The sequence below is a fragment of the Bufo bufo genome, chromosome 5, assembly GCF_905171765.1.
Source record: "Bufo bufo chromosome 5, aBufBuf1.1, whole genome shotgun sequence".
Lineage (NCBI taxonomy): Eukaryota > Metazoa > Chordata > Amphibia > Anura > Bufonidae > Bufo > Bufo bufo.
The window spans coordinates 183,484,351-183,506,992 of NC_053393.1; the positions used below are offsets into that span (position 1 = coordinate 183,484,351).

Consider the following 22,642-nt stretch of genomic DNA (forward strand, 5'->3'; position numbering starts at 1 on the left):
GGACAGGAGAAGTGGTACTGTGCAGTGTCCATATATACAGAATAGGAGCAGATACAAGAATTACACCCAGTATACAGGACAAGAGAAGGGGTACTGTGCAGTGTCCATATATACAGAATAAGAGCAGTTACTGAGAATTACACCCAGTATACAGGACAAGAGAAGTGATACTGTGCAGTGTCCATATATACAGAATAGGAGCAGATACTGAGAATTACACCCAGTATACAGGACAGGAGAAGTTGGACTGTGCAGTGTCCATATATACAGAATAAGAGCAGTTACTGAAAATTACAGTACACCTATTATACAGGACAGGATAAGTGGTACTGTGCAGTTTCCCTATATACAGAATAAGAGCAGATACTGAGAATTACACCCAGCATACAGGATAGGAGAAGTGGTACTGTGCAGTGTCCATATATACAGAATAAGAGCAGATACTGAGAAATACACCCAGTATGAAGGACAGGAGAAGGGGTACTGTGCAGTGTCCATATATAGAGAATAAGAGCAGATACTGAGAATTACACCCAGTATACAGGACAGGAGAAGTGGTACTGTGCAGTGTCCATATATAAAGAATAAGAGCAGATACTGAGAATTACACCCAGTATGAAGGACAGGAGAAGTGGTACTATGCAGTGTCCATATATAAAGAATAAGAGCAGTTACTGAGAATTACACCTATTATACAGGACAGGAGAAGTGGTACTGTGCAGTGTCCATATATAGAGAATAAGAGCTGATACTGAGAATTACACCCAGTATACAGGGCAAGATAAGTGATACCGAGCAGTGCAATTGCAGCTTCCTGTCATTGCACCCACTACTTACAAAGAAATACACTTCGTGACTTAGTAATTTGTCACAAAGCAAATTTATTTTGTAAAATTTGGCTAAGCAGACAAATTATGTTTTTGAATACTTCGCTCATCTCTAATTATGACCACTTCCTACTTTATGATGTCAGCAGCACATACTGTAGCTCATAAAATAATTACTTGTGGTGAGCTGTCTGCAGACATATAAACCTACAATGTTGTTAAAGAACAAACAACAAAAAGAATGCCCAAAATATTCCAAAAATATAGTTTATTTAATTACAATAGACATATCGTGATTTATAAAATATTAGAAATAACAGAATAGAGAACCAGCAGAAAGGCGGATGCCGCAATCCACTGGCCTATGCTGCTGTCACCCACCAAAAGATGGAGGACATGTCAGGTATACAGATGGTGTATATCAAGGTGATTCCGCATAAAGCAGCACAAAAAATGCTGCTACTGCCGAGTGTAAGATATGCGGTCATCACCTTGATACATGACCATCAGACAGGGCTCAACTCAAGGTTCAGTCAAGGGGAGATTGAACAAAGGCTAGAATCTAGCAATAGAGGGAGAGGTTGAGGTGAAACTCGCGTCGAGGTTCCTATCCTGACCTGCGCCTGCTGCTTTCACCCCCCATCATTTCTTGTGGTATGCTTTGATTTCGATTACTAGTTATTTGCTGGGCTCCTCCATACCCCTTATTATAAGGTTTTGTGAATTGTTATATTTTGAGGGGCTAACCTCTCCCTCTATTGCTAGATTCTAGCCTTTGTTCAATCTCCCCTTGACTGAACCTTGAGTTGAGCCCTGTCTGATGGTCATGTATCAGGGTGATGACCGCATATCTTACACTCGGCAGTGGCAGCATTATTTGTGCTGCTTTATGCGGAATCACCTTGATATACACCATCTGTATACCTGACATGTCCTCCATCTTTTGGTGGGTGACAGAGGCATAGGCCAGTGGATTGCGGCATCCACCTTTCTGCTGGTTCTCTATTCTGTTATTTTTAATATTTTATAAATCACGATATTATTATAATTTAATAAACTATATTTTTTAAATATTTTGGGCATTCTTTTTATTGTTTGTTCTTTAGCAACATTGTAGGTTTATATGGTTTTTAATCCTTTGCCCAGACTTATAGCTTGTATATTGAGGCGTTCTTTTTGGTTCTATGTCTGCAGACATATACCTCATTGCTGTCCTGGGTACCTAGTAGACAGGGAAATACATTGCACTAGTTTGTCTGTTACATTGTCGGGTGAAATTCACCAACTTTTGGCTGTGATATACCCCTGCTCTACCTAGAGGACAAGGAAATACATTTCACTAATTTGTCTGTTACATTGTCGGGTGAAATTCACCAATTTTTGGCTGTGATATACCCCTGTTCTACCTAGTAGACAGGGAAATACATTGCACTAATTTGTCTATTAAATTGTCGGGTGAAATTCACCAATTTTTGGCTGTGATATACCCCTGCTCTACCTAGTGGACAAGGAAACACATTTAACTAATTTGTCTGTTACATTGTCGGGTGAAATTCACAAATTTTTGGCTGTGATATACCCCTGCTCTACCTAGTGGACAAGGAAATATTTTTCACTAATGCGTCTGTTACATTTTTGGGTGACAAATGCTCATCTTTTGCGCTAGAAAGTACATTTGCGGCCTACACTGCATTTAGGACAGGATGAATCAGGTGAGGCCAGAACAAGTACAGACTATAGTAGATTGGGGGGGCTGACAGTGCCTACAGTTCCTATGCATTGTTTCCCACCCAGTCCCTGCTGAAAGATCAGAGTTGGCACCAACAGCCCATGGCCATCTGTCTTTCAACTTACCCCCTGGCAAATCAGGCAAGCAGTCTGAGCCTCAAGTCATGCAGCAGTCTCTTATGCTTTTTGACGACTCTGCTGGCAGGGTTTCCGTGGGCCATCCTCTTAGCCCTGCACCAGAAGTGAAAGAGATTGAGTGCACTGATGCCCAACCACTTATGTTTCAGGATGAGGACATTGGAAGACCACCACAGCACATCTCTGATGATGACAAAACACAGGTGCCAACTGCTGCGGCTTTCTGCAGTATGCAGACCGGCAAGGAGGGCACGGGTAAAGAGTGGGTGGAAGATGATGTGGAAGATGATGAGATACTAGACCCCACATGGAATCAAGGTCATGCGAGTGACGGGTGCAGTTTGGAGGAAGAGGCGGTGGTCGCAAAGAGGCATCAGCACACAAAAGAAGGGGCAGGGTGCAAAAGCGTCTGTTACATTCTTGGGTGACATTTTACCATTTTCGCCATGAATAAACCTCTGCTCTGCATAGGTGACAGGGACATAAATTTAAAAAAATTGTCTGTTACATTGTCAGGTGACATTTTACCAATTTTGCAATATACAAACCCCTGCTCTGCATAGGTGACAGGGACCTAAATTTGTAAAATCGTCTGTTCAATTGGTGGGTGACATGAACACAGTTTTGCCTAGAATAAAACCCCTGCTCTTCATACTTGACAGGGACCGAAATTTTTAAAAATCGTCTGTTCCATTGGTGGGTGATATTAACCCATTTTTGCCGATGAAAAACCCCTGCTCTGCATAGGTGACAGGGACTTAAATTTCTAAAATTTGTCTTTAATTGACGCGCGCCACTTCCTTTCATTCGATCCTTCCGCTTTAACAACTTGTCCCACATTTCCGCTCGATCACATTTCAGCCATTGACTTCCTTTGGATGTGGTATCCCTTTCTAAAGCTCCCTCTCCAGCGTGGGACCCTGATTCGCCGCTAACCGTGATCAATATGGTAGGCGCAGAAAAGAGCATCGAAAGTTGATAGAGAAGATATCCAATTGGATCGTGGATGTCACGGGGACGTGCAATCAGGCAGAAGTTATCTATTCAACAAAGCGGCAGCAGGGCCTCTCCTGTCTAACGTTTCCAAATCCAAAATACTCCAGTGACATTCCCTATAATTTTTTATTAATTATTCCAATAACAGGGCATCTTAGGAGTCCTGTATTGTTATTTATCTTCACTACCTCCCCGAGTCGGGAGTGGGTAATTGCTGCGCACCCCCTCCTTTACTTGGAAGCTTCTTCTTCAATAATTTGTCCCACTTTTCCGCTCTATCACATTTAATTTTATACATTGACCTCCCTTGGATGTGGTATCCCTTTCTAACGCTCCCTCTCCGGCGTGGAACCCTGATTCGCCGCTAACCGTGATCAACATGGTAGGCGCAGAAAAGAACATCAAAAGTTGATAGAGAAGATATCCAATTGGATCGAGGACATCACGGGGACGTGTGACATGGTGGAGCAGTATGTGTGCACACGCCTACACATACTGACTGATGGGTCTGCCCCCTTCAACTTCTGGGTCTCCAAATTGGGCACATGGCCTGAGCTTTCCTGTTACGCCTTGGAGGTGCTGCCCTGCAGCCAGTGTATTGTCTGAACATTTGTTTAGCACGGCAGGAGGGGGTTATCACAGGTTACATTTCCCAATTTTTGGGGGTCTACCCAAATTTAAACAAAAAATAATAATAATAAAATAAAAATAAAAAAACAGTGTTGGCTACCTCCTCCACCGCCGCTTCAACCTACACCACCACATCCACTGCCTCCTCAACCTCCTACTCCATATGGACATCTTCCTCTTAGATCAAGATTATTATTTTTATTTTTACGTATTTTATGTTATTTTAAGTAATTTCCCTATCCACATTTGTTTGCAGAGCTCTTGCCATGCTCTTAACCACATTTTGCTAGCCCTTTCCATGACTTTTTTGGAGCCATTTTATTGCTCAAAAGTTCGGGTCCCCATTGACTTTAATGGGGTTTGGGTCAAGATCGGGTCAAGTTTGGGTCATGAACTCGAACTTTTCTGTGAAGTTCGACCAAAGCCGTCGATCCCGAACATCCAGGTGTCTGCTCAACTCTAATAGTTAGGTAGCTTATATATACAGTTGTGTTCAAAATTATTCAACCCCCACTGAAATTGAGTGTTTTGGCCAGTTTGACATTGATTTTGATCATTTCAGTCATCTTGTTTACAATTAAATCAAAGAGGCACTTGTAAGTCAGACAAATATAACATAACATTTATAATGAAATAACCACAAATGTCTTTTCTGTGCTCACATCATTATCAGTTTTATTCAACCCCCAAGTGACATTCAATCTTAGTACTTAGTGCAACATCCTTTTCCAGTTATAACAGCTTTTAAACGTGAAGCATAGCTTGACACAAGTGTCTTGCAGCGATCTACGGGTATCTTCGCCCATTCTTCATGGGCAAAAGCCTCCAGTTCAGTCACATTCTTAGGCTTGCGCGCTGCAACTGCTTTCTTTAAGTCCCACCAGAGGTTCTCAATCGGATTTAAGTCTGGTGACTGCGATGGCCACTTCAAAATGTTCCAGCCTTTAATCTGCAACCATGCTCTAGTGCAGTGGTCGGCAAAGTGCGGCTCGCGAGTCACAAGCGGCTCTTTAGACCCTTCAATGCGGCTCTTTCCCACGGCGACCCATCCTGCACTACAGAGGAGTCAGTGGCGTAACTATCAGGGAAGCAGCTGCTTCGGGGCCCGGGAGCAGTCACTGTACTTCGTCACCCCGGGCCTCTGTCAGAGCAGCTGACTTCTCCTGCACCGGGTCCAGAGTCCTGCACTTGCACTTTGTCACATCTGACAAATCTTTTTTCAGTTCCTCAGCAGTCACACGGGGACTTTTCTCAACTTTGCGGTTCAGGTAGCGCACAGCAGTCAAAGTCAGAATCTTCTTTCTGCCACGACCAGGTAGCGTTTCAACAGTGCCCTTTGCCTTGAATTTGCAAATGATGCTTCCTATGGTGTCTCTTGGTATGTTTAACATCTTTGCAATCTTCTTATAGCCATTGCCCTTCCTGTGAAGAGAAATCACCTCTTCTCTTGACTTCCTGGACCATTCTCTTGACTTCACCATGTTTGTAAACACACCAGTAAATGTCTAGAAGGAGCTGAGTATCACAGTCCTTTTAAATCTGCCTAATTGGTGCTTATTATGCTTGATTGCTGCTCCTTGACATCCACAGGTGTTTTCAATACCTGATCGAAAACACTTGAATGAACCTCTGTTCTTAAGAGTGGTAGTCTTTAAGGGGTTGAATAATTGTCAATGAAGAAATCACAAAAAAAAAAAAACATTTAATACTGTATTACAAAAACAATTGATGTCATTTTAGTTGCATTTCGTTCTTTAAAAAGTCCTTGTAAGATTTCATTCTGAACACAATTACAAATGTACACTAAATTCCCTAAAACCCTTTACAGCATTGGGGGTTGAATAATTTTTAACACAACTGTATAATACAGATACAGTAGTTAGTGGGAGATAGTCAGTGTAGGGTATATCCTGATATAGTGTAGCTGTTGCAGTGCAGTGTGTTAGATAGTGTGATAGGTTCTGCTGTCCATACATACAGGCAGACCTACTATTGCGCCAAAATATTCACATCCTTAGTGCCAATTAGCGCAATAGCGAATATATTGGAGCACTCTAACTGGATATAAAGCCATTTTTAATGTTCTGCCGTGCCAAGCATTTTTTCCAGTCTCAGGAAACTTCTAGCAGCTTGGAAATTGTAGCAAAAGTAACCCACGCCTGTATTTCATGCACATTATGTGAATATTACATTGCCAATTTTTTGCAATCAAGAAAATAATCTTGAATTTGCGAATATATGACAAATATTTACCCAAATATTCGTGAAATCTCGCAAATTCAAATATAGCCCCTGCCGCTCATCACTAGTTGGCACCTGTGTTTTGTCATCATCATAGATGTGCTGCGGTGGTCCTCCCATGTTCACATTTTCAAACATAAGTGGTTGGGCATCAGTGCACTCAATCTCTTCCACTTCTGGGGCAGGGCTAGGTGGATGGCCCATGGAATCCCTGCAAGCAGAGTCATCAAAAAGCATAAGAGACTGCTGCATGACTTGGGGCTCAGACTGCTTGCCTGATTTTTAGATTTTTAAGGGATTGAGGTAAAAGACAAATGCCCATGGGCTGCAGGTGCCAACTCTACTCTTTCAGCAGGGGACAGGGTGGGATACAATGTGAAGGAGCTGGAGGCACTGTCAGCCACCCAATCTACTACTGCTTCTACTTGTTCTGGCCTCACCATTCGTACACTAGTATTCGGGCCTACAAAATAACGCTAAACGTTCAATCGCCTATGTGCACCTGAGGAAGGTGTTTCATTTGGGAGTGTAGCTGGCACAGATCGACTACATCCTCTCCTTGCAACAGGAGCTTTACCAACTCCAGCAACACCACAACCAGGGCCACGTCCCTTATTTGATGCTCTCCTCCTTCTTTGAGGTCTCCCACTGAACTAACAGACAGATTAACTGCATTAATTTTCCTGTCTAGTATGCACTGCAGGTGTACCTCACACCAAAAATGAGTATATGTCACCCACCAATCTAACAGACAAATTAACTATTTTAATTTCCCTGTCACGTATGCAATGCAGGTGTACCTCACAGCAAAAATGGATATATGTCACCCACCGATCTAACAGACAGATTAACTATATTAATTTCCCTGTCATGTATGCAGTGCAGGTGTACCTCACACAAAAAAATGGGCATAGGTCACTGACCAAACTAACAGATGGATTGACTATAATAATTTCCCTGTCACGGATGCAGTGCAGGTGTACCTCACACACAAAATCGGTATATGTCACCCACTGAACTAACAGACAGATTAACTATATCAATTTCCCTGTCACGGATGCAGTGCAGGTGTACTTCACACCAAAAATGGGTATATGCCACCCACCGAACTAACAGATGGATTAACTATTATATTTTTGTGTCAGGGGTAGAAAGATGGTGCATTGCACTCACAAAAAAACACTGTCCATCACTTAAAGGGGTTATCCGAGTTATGAAAAAAAAATAATATAGCACTAAATATCTGATCTATAACTGAGCTAAGCAAGTTTTATGCAAAAAAAATATATATATTTCCTCATTTCCCTGGTTCTTTTCTAGCCCTTTGTTTACATGCAATAAAAACAATCTCTGCCCCTCCCCCCGCTCTGCTAAGGGAGTGAATACAAGAGCTGCCCTGAGTGACATGTCTGCCTGCTGGGAGACTCTGCAGCTTGTTGTATGTGTAGGACTACAAGTCCCAGCTGTATAATGACACTGCTAAGGGAGTGGATACAAGAGCTGCCCTGAGTGCTGGGAGAAAACAGCAACTTGTAAGTGTAGAACTACAAGTTCCACTTATATAATGACACTGCTAATACACACAGGATCTTCTCCCTACCTGTAATGCTCTGCAGAACTTCTCTTTCAGCTCCTGTGCCCAGCATTTGTCTCCTCACTGCCTGCAGCTACACAGTAAACACTTCAGCCCTGAGTCTGTGCAGCTGAAGGGGTTAAGATTCCTAGGATAGAGCACACAGCCGGCAGGGAAGAGGGGCGTGGCCAGCACAGTGACGTCTCGTTTACAGGCTTGTAAACGACCTTTATCAGAGCAGGGAGAGAAGCTGACATCACAGGTCATGTGGCCCTCAGTAAAATCTGAGAAACCAGCCACTGCAGATAAAGTGAGTTAATTGGAAAGCTGTTACATTTGCCCAGTTAGGAACATAGAAAGAACAAAAAAATAACTCGGATAACCCCTTTAAGCTGCCTGCTTCCTGTCCCTGCACTACAGGGAGCTAATGGGTGGTGCTACACGTGATCCAGCTTGTATAGAGGCTTGGTCACATGATGCACCGGCCAATCACAACCATGCCATTACTTGGCATGGCTGTGATGGCTTCTAAGTGCCCACAGCTTAAAAGCTTGTTGATTGACTGCTCTGCAGCCTTTCAACAAACTTTATTAAATGCCCGATTACCGAACTCAAACCTGCACTTTTGCTGCAAAGTTAGGGTTCTGGTCCAGGTACCCAAACTCGCAAAATTCGGGTTCGCTCGCTCAACACTAATTACATTAAATATTCAGGACATTTTCTGTTAATTATATTTTTATAAAATGGTGATATACAACATTTTAGATGTTTAGTATAAAGTTGCTAAAAGCAAATTAATGTTCTTATTTTTTTTAAAAACTGAATGTAAACCTTGTATGTGTCTTCTTTTTACAGGTTATTCAAGAGATAAGTGCAGTAGATAAAGATGAACCATCAAATGGGCATTGGTTTTATTTCAGTTTGCCACCTGATGCAAGTAACATTAATTTCACGTTAAAAGACAATAAAGGTACCCATATTGCTGAAATGACATAAACAATGTATGCATTTTATGAATTTTACAAATTTACATAGTTATTCCTTCACCAAATTAATTCATTTCGTGTTAGCAGCTGGTAAGCTTTTTGTAACCTCTGGTCCTAGTATCCAAGTGTCTGGCCAAGATAGACCAGCTCTTTCATATTGACGAACTTGCTGCTCTTACTAATCACACTATTGCATCCTTCAAAGGGGTTTGGAAACTTTGGCGGATTTAGCATAAGTCTCCCTCTTATATTTCTACTATCTGTTCTCACTCTCAGAATACTTCCTAAGGAGCATTTGAAGCAACCTCCTGCACACCTATATAATTTATGTATAATTCAAAACAACACTCCATGAATTAGGTTTCTATATTGTTCCAATCCCTTCTATCTTACCCCATTAACCTAGCATTCCTTACCCCTAACCTTATCCTTACAACCACTCCTTCTAGTCCCCCTTCACCTTGACACACCCAGATAATGTTTGAAATCTTCATACATACTAATTTGTAGAAATAATCGGCACTCTGGAAGAAAGTGGTGGTGCTCGTATCCTTGCCGGCCCATACATCCAAGTAGAAGAAGTGGATCAGCTCTCGCCCTTTGATGCTAATAAATTTTCACTTTATTGCTAAAAACAGAATACAGGCAAATGTGACACATTTTGGCTAAACAGCCTTTTTCAGACAAGCATCTAGTTTGAAACAGGCTATTTAGCCAAAACATATCACATTTGTCTGTATTCAGTTTATGACAATGAAGGGAATCTTTGAACACCCTTTTATATATTAATGCAAATAGGCAGACAAGTCTTAATTTCTTAATACAATGTGGAACAGAAGTATTTGAACACCCTGCGATTTTGCAAGTTCTCCCACTTAGAAATCATGGAGGGGTCTGAAATTCACATTGTAGGTGCATTCACACTCTGAGAGACAGAATTATAAAAAAGAATATTCTGGAAATCACATTGTATGATTTTTTAAGAATTTATTTGTCTTGCACTGCTGAACATAAGTATTTGAACACCTGAGAAACAGCAAGAATTCTGGCTCTCAGAGACCTGTTACTGTGCCTTTTAAAAGTCTACCTCTACTCCACTCATTAATCTAACTTAGTAGCCCGTGTCTGAGCTCTTTAAAGACACCTGTCCACCCCACAGTCAGTCAGACGCCAACTACTACCATGGGCAAGACCAAAGAGCTGTCAAAAGACACCAGAGACAAAATTATGGACCTCCACAAGGCTGGAAAGGGCTACGGTGCAATTTCCAAGCAGCTTGGTGAAAATAGATCAACTGTTGAAGCAATTGTTAGAAAATGGAAGAGGCTAAAGACGACTGTCAGTCTCCCTCGCACCGGGGCTCCATGCAAGATCTCACCTGGTGGGGTATCACTGATGATAAGAAAGGTGAGGAATCAGCCCAGAACTACAAGGGAGGAGCTGGTCTATGACATGAAGAGAGCTGGGACCACAGTTTTAAAAGTCACTGTTGGTAGAACACTACGCCGTCATGGTTTCAAATCATGCATTGCACGGAAGGTTCCCCTGCTCAAGTCATCACATGTCCAGGCCCGTCTGAAGTTTGCCAATGACCATCTGGATGATCCAGAGACGTCATGGGAGAAAGTCAGTGTTCAGATGAGACCAAAGTAGAACTTTTTGGTCTAAACTTCACTCATCATGTTTGGAGGAAAAAGAAGCAGGAGTTGCATCCCAAGAACACCATCCCTAATGTGAAGCATGGGTATGGTAAAATCATGCTTTGGGGGTGCTTTTCTGCGAAGGGGACAGGATGACTGCACTGTATTAAGGAAAGGATAAATGGGACCATTTATTCAGAGCATTGAAGATGGTTTGTGGCTGGGTCTTCCAACATGACCACGACCTGAAGTACACAGCCAGGATAACCAAGGAGTGGCTCCGTAAGATGCATATCAAGGTTCTGGAGTGGCCTAGCCAGTCTCCAGACCTAAATCCAATAGAACATCTTTGGAGGGAGATGAAACTCCATGTTGCTCAGCGACAGCCCCGAAACCTGACCGATCTAGAGGAGATCTGTGTGGAGGAGTGGGCCAAAATCCTTGTTGCAGTGTGTGCAAACCTGGTCAAGAACTACAGGAAACGTTTGACCTATGTAATTGCAAACAAAGGCTTCTGTACCAAATATTCACACTGATTTTCTCAGGTGTTCAAATACTTATGTTCAGCAGTGCAAGACAAATAAATTCTTTAAAAATCATACAATGTGATTTCCTGATTATTTTTTTTTTTTATTCTGTCTCTCACAGTGGGAATGTACCTACAATGTGAATTTCAGACCCCTCCATGAACTTGCAAAATCGCAGGGTGTTCAAATAATTTTGTTCCTCACTGTATATCTTTAAAGTGATTAGAGCTATATTTCTTTGATGCATAAGCCCAAATCCCCTGTTTTGTTGATAATAGATAAAAGCTTGTATACTGTACCTATTTTTTTTAAAAAAGTATACAGTAAGTTCCGAATTTTCCTCTAGTGGTGTCCTTATGCAAAGAGCATGCTAAATTTTAACTGTATGTCTATGCAGTAGATTGTGAGCTCTGCATAAAAAAAATGGAGATCAGACATTATCAATATATATTATGGTATCGATAAACACATAAAGATCAGACAAAAATGTCATTGGAGGACTTTATCATGAAGAGAATTGTTGCCGGCATTTTCGCTTTAATTTGTGCCAGATTTGCCAAATGTCACATTGTTGTTTAATATCTGGCATATGGCATATGGCATATCTTTAACCATTATTAACAGGGTTATCCCAAAAATGTATTACTATTCAAATAATTCAATAATTGGGGCATTTAAAAAAAAAGCATTGTGTTTTTATGGACGTTTTCCTCCCTGGTAGTGCCCCCTGCTATTAATTCTTCTGGTCCACCTTGCATTTAGTGTGGACTAATATGCTCAATAGCATCCCTGCTCTCTTCTCTTCCTCTTTCTTCAGTCCTGATGCAGTGATCCAATAGAAATTTTAATCTAATCAATATCTCTCTCTAGACAGCAGAGAAGGAAATCTGGGAGCATTGAATCATCCATATTTATCTCTGCAGTAATATATGAGGGACTATTTAGGAGTTAACAAGAGATAGTTGAAATGAATCATGAGATATAAAGTTGCTTGTTTGTCTCATGTGAGCTGCTGCCCACCTACACAAAGGAAAGAGAGTGATCTAGATAAGTGATTAAAAAAACTGTTGTAAAATAAATTTTAAATGTGTAGGATAACCCTTTTAACACTTTGGTGTAGAGCTGTTATGTTTGTTGTAAGCTACCCCATTACAGGAGTAAGATTGCACTTTTAAAAAAACTGCAGGCGGATTAAACTAGCTAACCATGCCCAGCGTTTCTACTCACTTTAGTCCAGGGAAAGGCAAAACAACCTGCAAAAACCACAAAATTTCTATACAAATATTGTGCATGCAAAATATTGTAACTAGGGTTGAGAGAATCAAAGAATCTAAAGTGGAGTTCGATCCGAATTTCAGGGAAACTTTGATTTGCCGTGAAGCTAAATTTCCTTGTGCTTCATGGTAACAAATAAATTTCCCTGAAATGGCGTAAAAAAAACAAAACAAACGTACTCCCCTCATCTATTTCAGCGCGAAGAGGCCACCACAGCCATCTTGATTGAAGATCCCATGCAAAATCTCCTGCACGGTCACACACACCGCGCAACATTCGCACGAGATCTTTAATCCAGATGGCCGCATCGGCCTCTTAGGCCCCTTGGAGACGAGTGAGTATTCCGCGAGGGTGCAATGCGCCCACACGGAATCCGGACCCATTCATTTCAATGGGGCTGTGCTTTTTTTTGCGTTGGTTTTCACACACCACTTGTGCGTTGCAGCATGTTCTATATTCTGCGTTTTTTACGCAGCCCGGCCCCATAGAAATGAATGGGACTGCATGAATAACGCATTGCATCCGGATGCAATGCTTTGCATTCTGTTTTTAACGCATGTTACTTAGCAACAGTTGAAGGTAGATTCCACAGGAAGTGAGCATTTTCCGTGTCTGCCTCATACTACCTGTGCGGAGCTGGTTTCTTGGAGGTATTGCTGTCCTTGCTGAGTTCCAGACAAGATGCCAAGGCAAGCCAGCAAGCCTATGGATGTTGAGAAGCTGATCGTGGTGGTCCAGGAGAGGCCCTGCCTTTTGGACAGCAGGTCTGGCAACTACCATGACTGATATAAAAAGGATGCCGCCTGGGAGGAAGTAGCACAGAAGGTGTTCGCCAGTGTTTGGTCCAAAACCCCTGAACCAAAGCGCATTACTTTAAGTAAGTCCACTGTCCATATACAGTCCTGATCAAAAGTTTAAGACCACTTGAAAAATGGCAAAAAATCATATTTAGCATGGCTGGATCTTAACAAGGTTCCAAGTAGAGCTTCAACATGCAACAAGAAGAAATGGGAGTAAGACAAAACATTTTTTGAGCATTCAATTTAATGAAAACAACGAATAAACTGAAACAGGCTGTTTTTAAGCTGATCAAAAGTTTAGGACCACACCTCCAAAAAAAAACGAAACCCCCCCAAAACAGAAATCCAACTTCCAAACATGAACTCAGTAATGAGTAGCTCCGCCGTTATTGTTTATCACTTCAAAAATTTGTTTTGGCATGCTTGATGCAAGCATTTCCATGAGGTGAGTGGGAACATTTCTCCAAGTGGTGAAGACGGCCGCACGAAGGCCATCTACTGTCTGGAACTGTTGTCCATTTTTGTAAACTTCCCTTGCCATCCATCCCCAAAGGTTCTCAATTGGATTTAGATCAGGGAAACACGCACCGGGGCCAAAAGAGTGATGTTATTCTCCTGGAAGAAGTCCCTTGTCCTGCGGGCATTGTGTACTGCAGCGTTGTCCTGTTGAAAAACCCAGTCGTTACCACACAGTTGCTCTCTGCAACATCTGGACATAGCCAGCGGCCGTTTGACGCCCCTGCACTTCCTGAAGCTCCATAGTTCCACTGAAGGAAAAAGCACCCCAGACCATTATGGCACCCCCTCTACTGTGGCGCGTAGAAAACATCTCAGGTGGGATCTGCTTGTCATGCCAGTAACGTTGGAAACCATCAGGACCATCAAGGTTACATTTTTTCTCTTCAGAGAATAAAACTTTCTTCCACCTTTGAATGTCCCATGTTTGGTGCTCTCTTGCAAAGTCCAAAAGAGCAGTTCTGTGGCGTTCAAGGAGACGAGGTCTTTGAAGACGTTTTTTTGTTTTTGAAGCCCTTCAGTCTCAGATGCCGTCTGATGGTTATGGGGCTGCAGTCAGCACTAGTAAGGGCCTTAATTTGGGTCGAGGATCGTCCAGTGTCTTGACGGACAGCCAATTGGATCCTCCAGCTCAGTGCTGATGAATTTTTTTTGGGTCTTCCACTTGAATTTTTTGTTCCAAAACCCTCAGGATTTTCCAAATGACTGTCTTACTGCGTCCAACCTCAGCATCGATGGCGCGCTGTGAGAGAACCTGCTTATGCAGTTCAACCACCCGACCACGTTCAAAAAGGGAGAGTTTTTTTGCCTTTGCCATCACAACACTTGACTACCTGACAGAAAATGACAATGAATCCACATCTTTGCACAGATTTGGCCTTTTAAAGGCATGTGGTCCTAAACTTTTGATCAGCTGAAAAACAGCCTGTTTCAGTTTATTCATTGTTTTCATTAAATTAAATGCTCAAAAAATGTTTTGTCTCACTCCCATTTCTTCTTGTTGCATGTTGAAGCTCTACTTGGAACCTTGTTAAGATCCAGCCATGGTAAATATGATTTTTTGCCATATTTTGGTCTTAAACTTTTGATCAGGACTGTATATACAGTAGTATTAATTATACATATGTTTGTTTCAGCATGTTTTCAGAATAGGAAATAACATGAAACATTTAACATAGAATATGGTGGAACTCAGAATTGAGCCTTAAAATATTATTTTCTTTATTAGCATTAGAGTGAACGGCTCATTTAGTTATAGCAATATAGAGAATATTCGAAAAAAAAAAAAAAAAAAACGAATTTAGCTAATATAGTGCTATAATCTTCTTTGTCTAATAGTTGCAAGTTGTAAAATTCGCAATAAAAATTCACATTACGAAAATCCGCAAACAACACTACTCCTAAAGTCAAATTTACTGCAGCCTTCTCATTGGCCCACAAGCTAGAAGCAGGGAGGGATCATGTGTACTGATTAAAAAAAAAATTGAATATTCGAAATTACGAATATATATCACTATATTCAAAATATTTGCGAATTTTCGAAGTACCTATATTCACGATAAAAATTCTAAATTCGAATATTCGTGATCAACACTAGTCATATACCAGTTGCCCCCCAAAAAACTGATTGAGGCAGGGGTGTGATATACCTATAATATAATTTCTATATAGTGCATGTGCAGCATTTCTGTGCGGTTTTGATGAGAAACAGCAGCTATACAGAGGGAAAAACGCTATTGGAACAACTAATTGCAACTGTTGTAATATACCAGTTGCCCCTCAAAAAAACTTATTGAGGCAGGGGTGTGATAAACCTATAATATAATTTCTATATAATGCATATGCAGCATTTGTGTGTGGTTCTGCTGAGATACGGCAGCTATACAGAGGGACAAATGCTATTGGAACAACTAAGGCTACTTTTACACTAGCGTTCGGAGCGGATCCGTCTGATGTTTCATCAGACGGATCCGCTCCGATAATGCAGACGTTCGCATCCGTTCAGAACGGATGCGTCTGCATTAAAACTTAGAAAATTTTCTAAGTGTGAAAGTTGTCTGAGCGGATACGTTCAGACTTTACATTGAAAGTCAATGGGGAACGGATCCGCTTGAAGATTGAGCCATATGGTGTCATCTTCAAGCGGATCCGTCCCCATTGACTTCCATTATAAGTCTGGACGGATCCGCTCGCCTCCGCACGGCCAGGCGGACACCCGAACGCTGCAAGCAGCGTTCAGGTGTCCGCTCACTGAGTGGAGCGGAGGCTGAACGCTGGCAGGCGGATGCATTCTCAGTGCATCCGCCTCCACTGAGAATGCATTGGGGCCAGACGGATGCGTTCGGGGCCGCTCGTGAGCCCCTTCAAACGGTGCGCACGAGCGGACACCCGAACGCTAGAGTGAAAGTAGCCTAATTGCAACTGTTGTGATATACCAGTTGCCCCCCAATTTTTTTTATTGAGGCAGGGGTGTGATATACCTTTAATATAATTTATATATAGTACATGTGAGGCATTTGTGAGCGGTTCAGCTGAGATACCGCAGCTATACAGAGGGACAAATGCTACTGGAACAACTAATTTTAACTGGTGTGATATACCAGTTGCCCCCCAAAAAAAACTGATTGAGGCAGGGGTGTGATATACCTATAATTTATATATAGTGCATGTGCAGCATTTGTGTGTGGTTCTGTTGAGATACGGCAGCTATACAGAGGGACAAACGCTATTAAAACAACTAATTGCAACTGTTGTGATATACCAGTTACCCCCCAAAAAAACTAATTGAGGCAGGGGTGTGATATACCTATAATATAATTTCTATATAGTGCATTTGTATTGTGCAGCATTTGTGTGTGGTTCTGCTGAGATACGGCAGCTATACAGAGGGACAAATGCTATTGGAACAACTAATTGCAACTGGTGTGATATACCTGTTGTTGCTTCAAAATAAACTGATTAAGGGGTTTGATATACCAGCTTCCAACAAATACTCATAAAGGTGTTCTATATACCTGCTTCCACAAATACTGCTCTACTATAGGGACTTTTTCACAGACTCATTTTGAAAGTGACAGGCAGAGGAATATGCAGGCCATTCCGCAGGGGTGGTAGGGGTAGGGCAGGTGCACCAGGCCGGAGCCTAAGTGGGAATTTGAAGAAGGTGCGTGCAATTACGTCAAAGGACGCACCAGAGTTGGTTGAGTGGCTCACTCAGCCTTCCGCTTCTGCACCCTCCTCATCCTCTGTATCAGCACCCTCCTCACTCTCTGCTGTATGCACCCCCAAAGACACCACCATCACCATCATAGCCCCTCCACTTGAGTCAGAGGAATTATTTTCCTATCAATTTCTAGGGAATGCCTAGACCGACAGGTGTCCGACTACATCGGGTTAACCGCCGATGTGGACACTTTGAGAAGCGAGGAACCCCTTGACTACTGGGTGTGCAGGCTTGACCTGTGGCCAGAGCTGGCACAATTTGCCATGGAAGTCTTGACTTGCCCCTCGTCGAGTGTCTTGTCCGAAAGGACGTTCAGCACGGCAGGGGGGATCGTGACCGATAAGTGCACTTGCCTAGCTCACGACAGTGTGAACTACCTCACATTTCTAAAAATGAAAGAGGCATGGATTCAACACCTGTGACGACCATGTTTAAATGAATTTCCTCATGCCAGCACACATATATCCGCCACCACCCAGAACAAAGAATGGTCCCTGTAAATACAGCGGCATAAAAGGCCTTTTCTGTCCGGTAAATGCCTAATGTTTGGGACCTCGGAGGAATTCAACACCTGTGATGACCACGTGTTATCAAATTTTAACTTTATCATTTCAGGTTTTTTCAAGAGGGGGGATTTCGCTAGCCATGTTTTTATTCCATTTTTTTTATTTTTTGTTATTTGAAACATATGCATTTGACATGTATTTGTACTGGCCTGCAGTAAAATTAATATCCAATGAGCATCTAATATACCTCCAGCCACATAATCACTTGATGTTTTCTGTCCGGTGAATTAATAATTTTTGGTGCCTGTAGTCCACTGGCCTGCAGTAAAATTGATATCCATTGACCGTCTAATATACCTCCAGCCACATAATCACTTGATCTTTTTTGCACGGTAAATGCATCATTTTTGGGGCCTATAATCTAACTGGCCAACAGTAAAATTGTTATATGGTACCTCCAGCCACATTATCAATTGTTCTTTTCTGTACGGTGAATGAATAATTTTTGCTGCCTGTAGTCCACTGGCCTGCATTAAAATTGATATCCATTGACCGTCTAATATACCTCCGGCCACATAATCACAGATCTTTTATGTACGGTGAATGCATAATTTTTGAGGCCTGTAATCTAACTGGCCAACAGTAAAATTGTTATACGGTGAATGCCTAATGTACCTCCAGCCACATTATCAATTGTTCTTTTCTGTACAGTGAATGAATCATTTTTGGGGCCTATAGTCCACTGGCCTGCTGTAAAATTGATATCCATTGACTGTCTAATATACCTCTAGCCACATAATCACTTGATCTTTTATGTACAGTGAATACATAATTTTGGGGGCCTGTAATCTAACTGGCCAACAGTAAAATTGCTATACAATGAACGCCTAATATACCTCTAGCCACATAATCAATTGTTCTTTTCTGTACGGTGAATGAATAATACTGTACGGTGAATGAATCATTCGTAATAATTTTACTGGCCTGCAGTAAAATTTATATCTATTGACCGTCTAATATACCTCCAGCCACATAATCACTAAATCCTTTCTGTACGGTGAATGCCTAATTGTTGGGGCATCGGAGGAATTCAACACCTGTGACGAGCACGTGTTATCGAATGCAACCTTTTATCATTTGGGGTTTATTCAAGAGCGGGGATTTTGTTAGCCATGGTTTCAATCAAATTTAGTATTTTTATTTCTTTGAAACATATGTATTTGACATGTATTTGTACTGGGCTGCAGTAAAATTGATATCCAATGACCGTCTAATATACCTCCAGCCACATAATCACTTGATGTTTTCTGTCCGGTGAATGCCTAATGTTTGGGGCCTGTACTCCCGTGGACTAAAATAAAAATTTTCCAGGCTCCAGCAGGGGACATTTTTGCGAGTTTCCCTTTAAGATGCATAAAAATAGCCCCTGATTAAAATACAAATTTTTGGTGGGAATTTTTTCCATTGATGCCCCTCTGGTATGTCACTGTCCATGTTGTCGGATGATTTGTGCACTTCTTGTAAGTATTTGGTGGCTGCAAATATGACCTGAAGGTTTTTCAGGTTCGCCTGCCATTAAAGTGAATGGGGCCCGCCGCGAACTTGCTGTTCGCAAACATTTGATCGTGTTTGTGCGATCGTGTTCGTGAATCGTCCCGGCCGATGTTCGTCTATCACTAATTATAGAATCACGACCCTGAGTTTGGTGGCTTCATCACCCATATATGCTTCCCGTCAAGGCCACAGTTGGGGAATCGTGCCCTCTCCAGGATGCCCTGGGCAATCTGAATCCACTGCTGCCTTGTTGGTTGTGGCAGCACAGCATCTCGCAGTCGCAATCAAATGGTGGCACAGGTTGCCCTCACTATCCAAGCTATTGTGGAGATCCCCATGCAAAATTCAAAATGTAATGAGAAAAATGAGTTTCCTGTGGCCAAAAATCTGTGAACACATAAAAAGCAACATCAGGTAAACGCTATAAAAACAATCTCCATCACATTTATTTTGATATTATGCAACTTTAAATCACCTATATATCGGAAATAAACTACATTTCTGTTTTTATAACTGCACAAAAATGTACATACCTCAGAGTTATAATTAGCCGTTCTTCAGCTGAAACACAATGCCACATGTTGGTGTCCATGAAGGTCAAGCCAGGCCTCAACTCCCCCAAAAGCCGATCAATATTAGGGATCAACATTCTACAAAAATTTTAAAATTTTGCAGGGTGCTCACGTAGCTCTGCATACAGACTTGTAAACTGACCTTTGCAAGCCCTCCGCGCAATAATAGGGTGAACCCACATCCTCTTCCTCCGCGGTTCCTCCTCAAGCATTTCTCTTCGCTCTCTGAATCATCGGGACACCAGCCAGTGCAAAAGCACAAGGTCAGGATTTGATATGGGCAAAAAGGACATCCTGCTAAAAGGAACAACTTCAAAAACACTCCACTAACTTTAGATCCACACAAAATGGAGCTTCCCCAAACAGAAGAGCATGCTGTTTTTTTTTTTATATGTGTTTCCAATGAACATGTGACTATAGATGATGGTTGCGTTTTTTCTCATGCACTTTAAAAACGCATGCCATCCGGATGTCATCCGTGCAGAAAAAATGCTAACACTAAATGTAATCGCATTTAAAACTAACTTATTTTGGTATCAAAATTGCACGTTTTTAACTGAACGCACCCTGAATACATTCTGAGCCAATCTGTCCCGCTCGTGTGAAAGGGGCCTTAGCACTCAAATATATATATATATATATATATATATATATATATATAATTTAGTTTTTTTTACTGATTAACTCCTGAAAGTCCTCATTATTAATCTTAGTTTCTTCGATCAGCGATGAACGTGGCATCTGAGGGGTACAATGACAGGAAGCGGCACAACCCCCGTTCTCCATCATTGCGCATGCTACTTGCAAAGAAACGAGATTCGTGACAAAGTAATTCGTCATAAACCAAATTTCTTGGTGAAATTCTTCGAAGCAGCTGAATCAAATCTTTGTAAAATTTACTCAACACTAATGACAAATGGAATAATACATTTTCCCCTGGGTATCACAATGTGGACATGTGCTTTAAGGTGAAAGGGTTGTTTAAAGTAGTTTTCTAGGACTCCTATTCTCTGTATAGGTAATCAGCATCTGATAACACTCGGCACCCCAGGTAATCAGCTGTTTGAAGAGGCCAAGGTCTCTGGTGAGCGTTGTGGCCTTTTCACAGCTAACTAAGTACAGAGCCGTACATTGTACAGTGGCTGGGTTTTGTAGTGTAGCTCAAGCCCATTCTCATGAATAGTACTGAGCTGCAGTTAGGCCATAAGAACCGATGAATGTGATGTAACTGACCAATAAATAGGCTGCAACACTCACTGCAGCGCTGCAGCTTCTTTATACAAATGATCAGACTCCCAATGATCAGATACTGTTGACCTATCCTGAGGATAGGCCATCAATATACAAATGTGGCAAAACTAAAAGGAATTGTGCAACACGTCACAGTGCAATCTCATGACAAAAGCCATTGAAAAGCATTAAAAAAGTCATTAACATTTAATTGCCATTGTTTGTTTAACATGTTAACAATTTCTTTTAGCTTTGCTACATCTGTATGAAAAGCCTTTTTCACTTTTTTATTTTAGGCTTAAAGGTCATATAGTTTCATCAAAAACCTTTGATATATTGTAATATCAAGATAAGTTGTGCTGAACCTAAATCTTAGTTTTGCTGTACTTCTATAGTTGGATCTATTACTGTTGATATGTTAGTACGTGCATATTAGCACAGCTCTGCTATTCAGTTGTGACATTTTATGTTGTTACACTAAATTATTCAAAGTATTGTATTTTGTATTTTTTTTTTCAGTTTTGTGTGTATTAGAGATGATTTTTTTCACATGTCGAAAATGACCTCAAGTTACAGCAGTACAAAAAAAATATTGTCATCTTTGTGGAATATTTAGATAATCATTTCTCCAACGAGTCCTTAAGGAAATACTATCAACCATGCAGTGTATCAATTTATCTTTAAAATTGAAATCGGCAAACTCCAACCCTTCATCTGTTGATGAAATATGACTCATCTGCAGCAGCCTGTAGGCAAATGATTTTTAAGCAATTTCAGTGTAATCACTATGAACTGAAGTAATTCATACGTGATGGAAAATTTTAAATATTTTTTTCATGATTTGCTTTGTGACTTCGTTGAATACATTTACAATACAATGTTGTATATATTAAAAGCTAATGTAGCAATAAATTACAAATTGCGTATGACACAAATGATACTTTCGCAACGAAGATATATCTAAATAATATGAAAGAGGTATCCAGCTTTCAACACATGGGTCTACAAGACCTTATCCTTACAGCAGCTTATATAGACATTCTCATTTAAAAGAAAACTAATTGATTCCTTCCATCTTTCAAAGACAGATTTCAGCAAATGTGTTCCATTCATCTTATTTGATTATTATTATTTTTTTAATAATACCCCGTTAAGCTTTAAACCCCTTAACTTTTTCCAAATATCCAACATTCATGTATGCTGGAAGTCACAAGATAGTGTATTGCACAGGCACAGTAGCTGAGCCCACTTCTTACATAGAAGAGTACATATAGTGAAATATACTGCAACAGACAAGATTGAAAATAACTCTTATCCTGTCCATGTAACCCTGGGACTGTTCAAGTTGTTAGAGAGAGAGATAAGGTTCCTTCTGTCATCCAATTCTCACATTCACTCCCTCTCCCACAGAACATCATTGCAAGATGCTAATGGTTGTCAAGGCGGGAGACTGATGAAGGTGCTGAGGTCTGCCATCTGTGTACTCTTATTGGGCACTGACAGAGGCATGGCTTAATAGGATGACACTGCATGTAAAATACATTACAATACAAAAGTATTGCAGTGTATTATGAAAGCAATCAAGTGACTGCATTGTAAAGTTCCCTAATGGAGCTAAAACAAAAGTAATACAATATAACAAAAATTGAAAGTGAGGGCGAGCACTCAACACCTGTAGCC

At 41.2% G+C, this 22,642-nt stretch overlaps 1 protein-coding gene across 1 annotated transcript in view; it reads left to right on the plus strand.

Moving 5' to 3' along the window:
• Positions 1–22,642, plus strand: part of CDH7 (cadherin 7) — a 342,814-nt gene that overhangs the window by 290,252 nt on the left and 29,920 nt on the right. Inside the window, exon 9 of the mRNA XM_040432014.1 lies at positions 8,989–9,103. Within this exon, the coding sequence (XP_040287948.1) occupies positions 8,989–9,103 (115 nt within the window). The remainder of the gene's footprint in view (positions 1–8,988; positions 9,104–22,642) is intronic.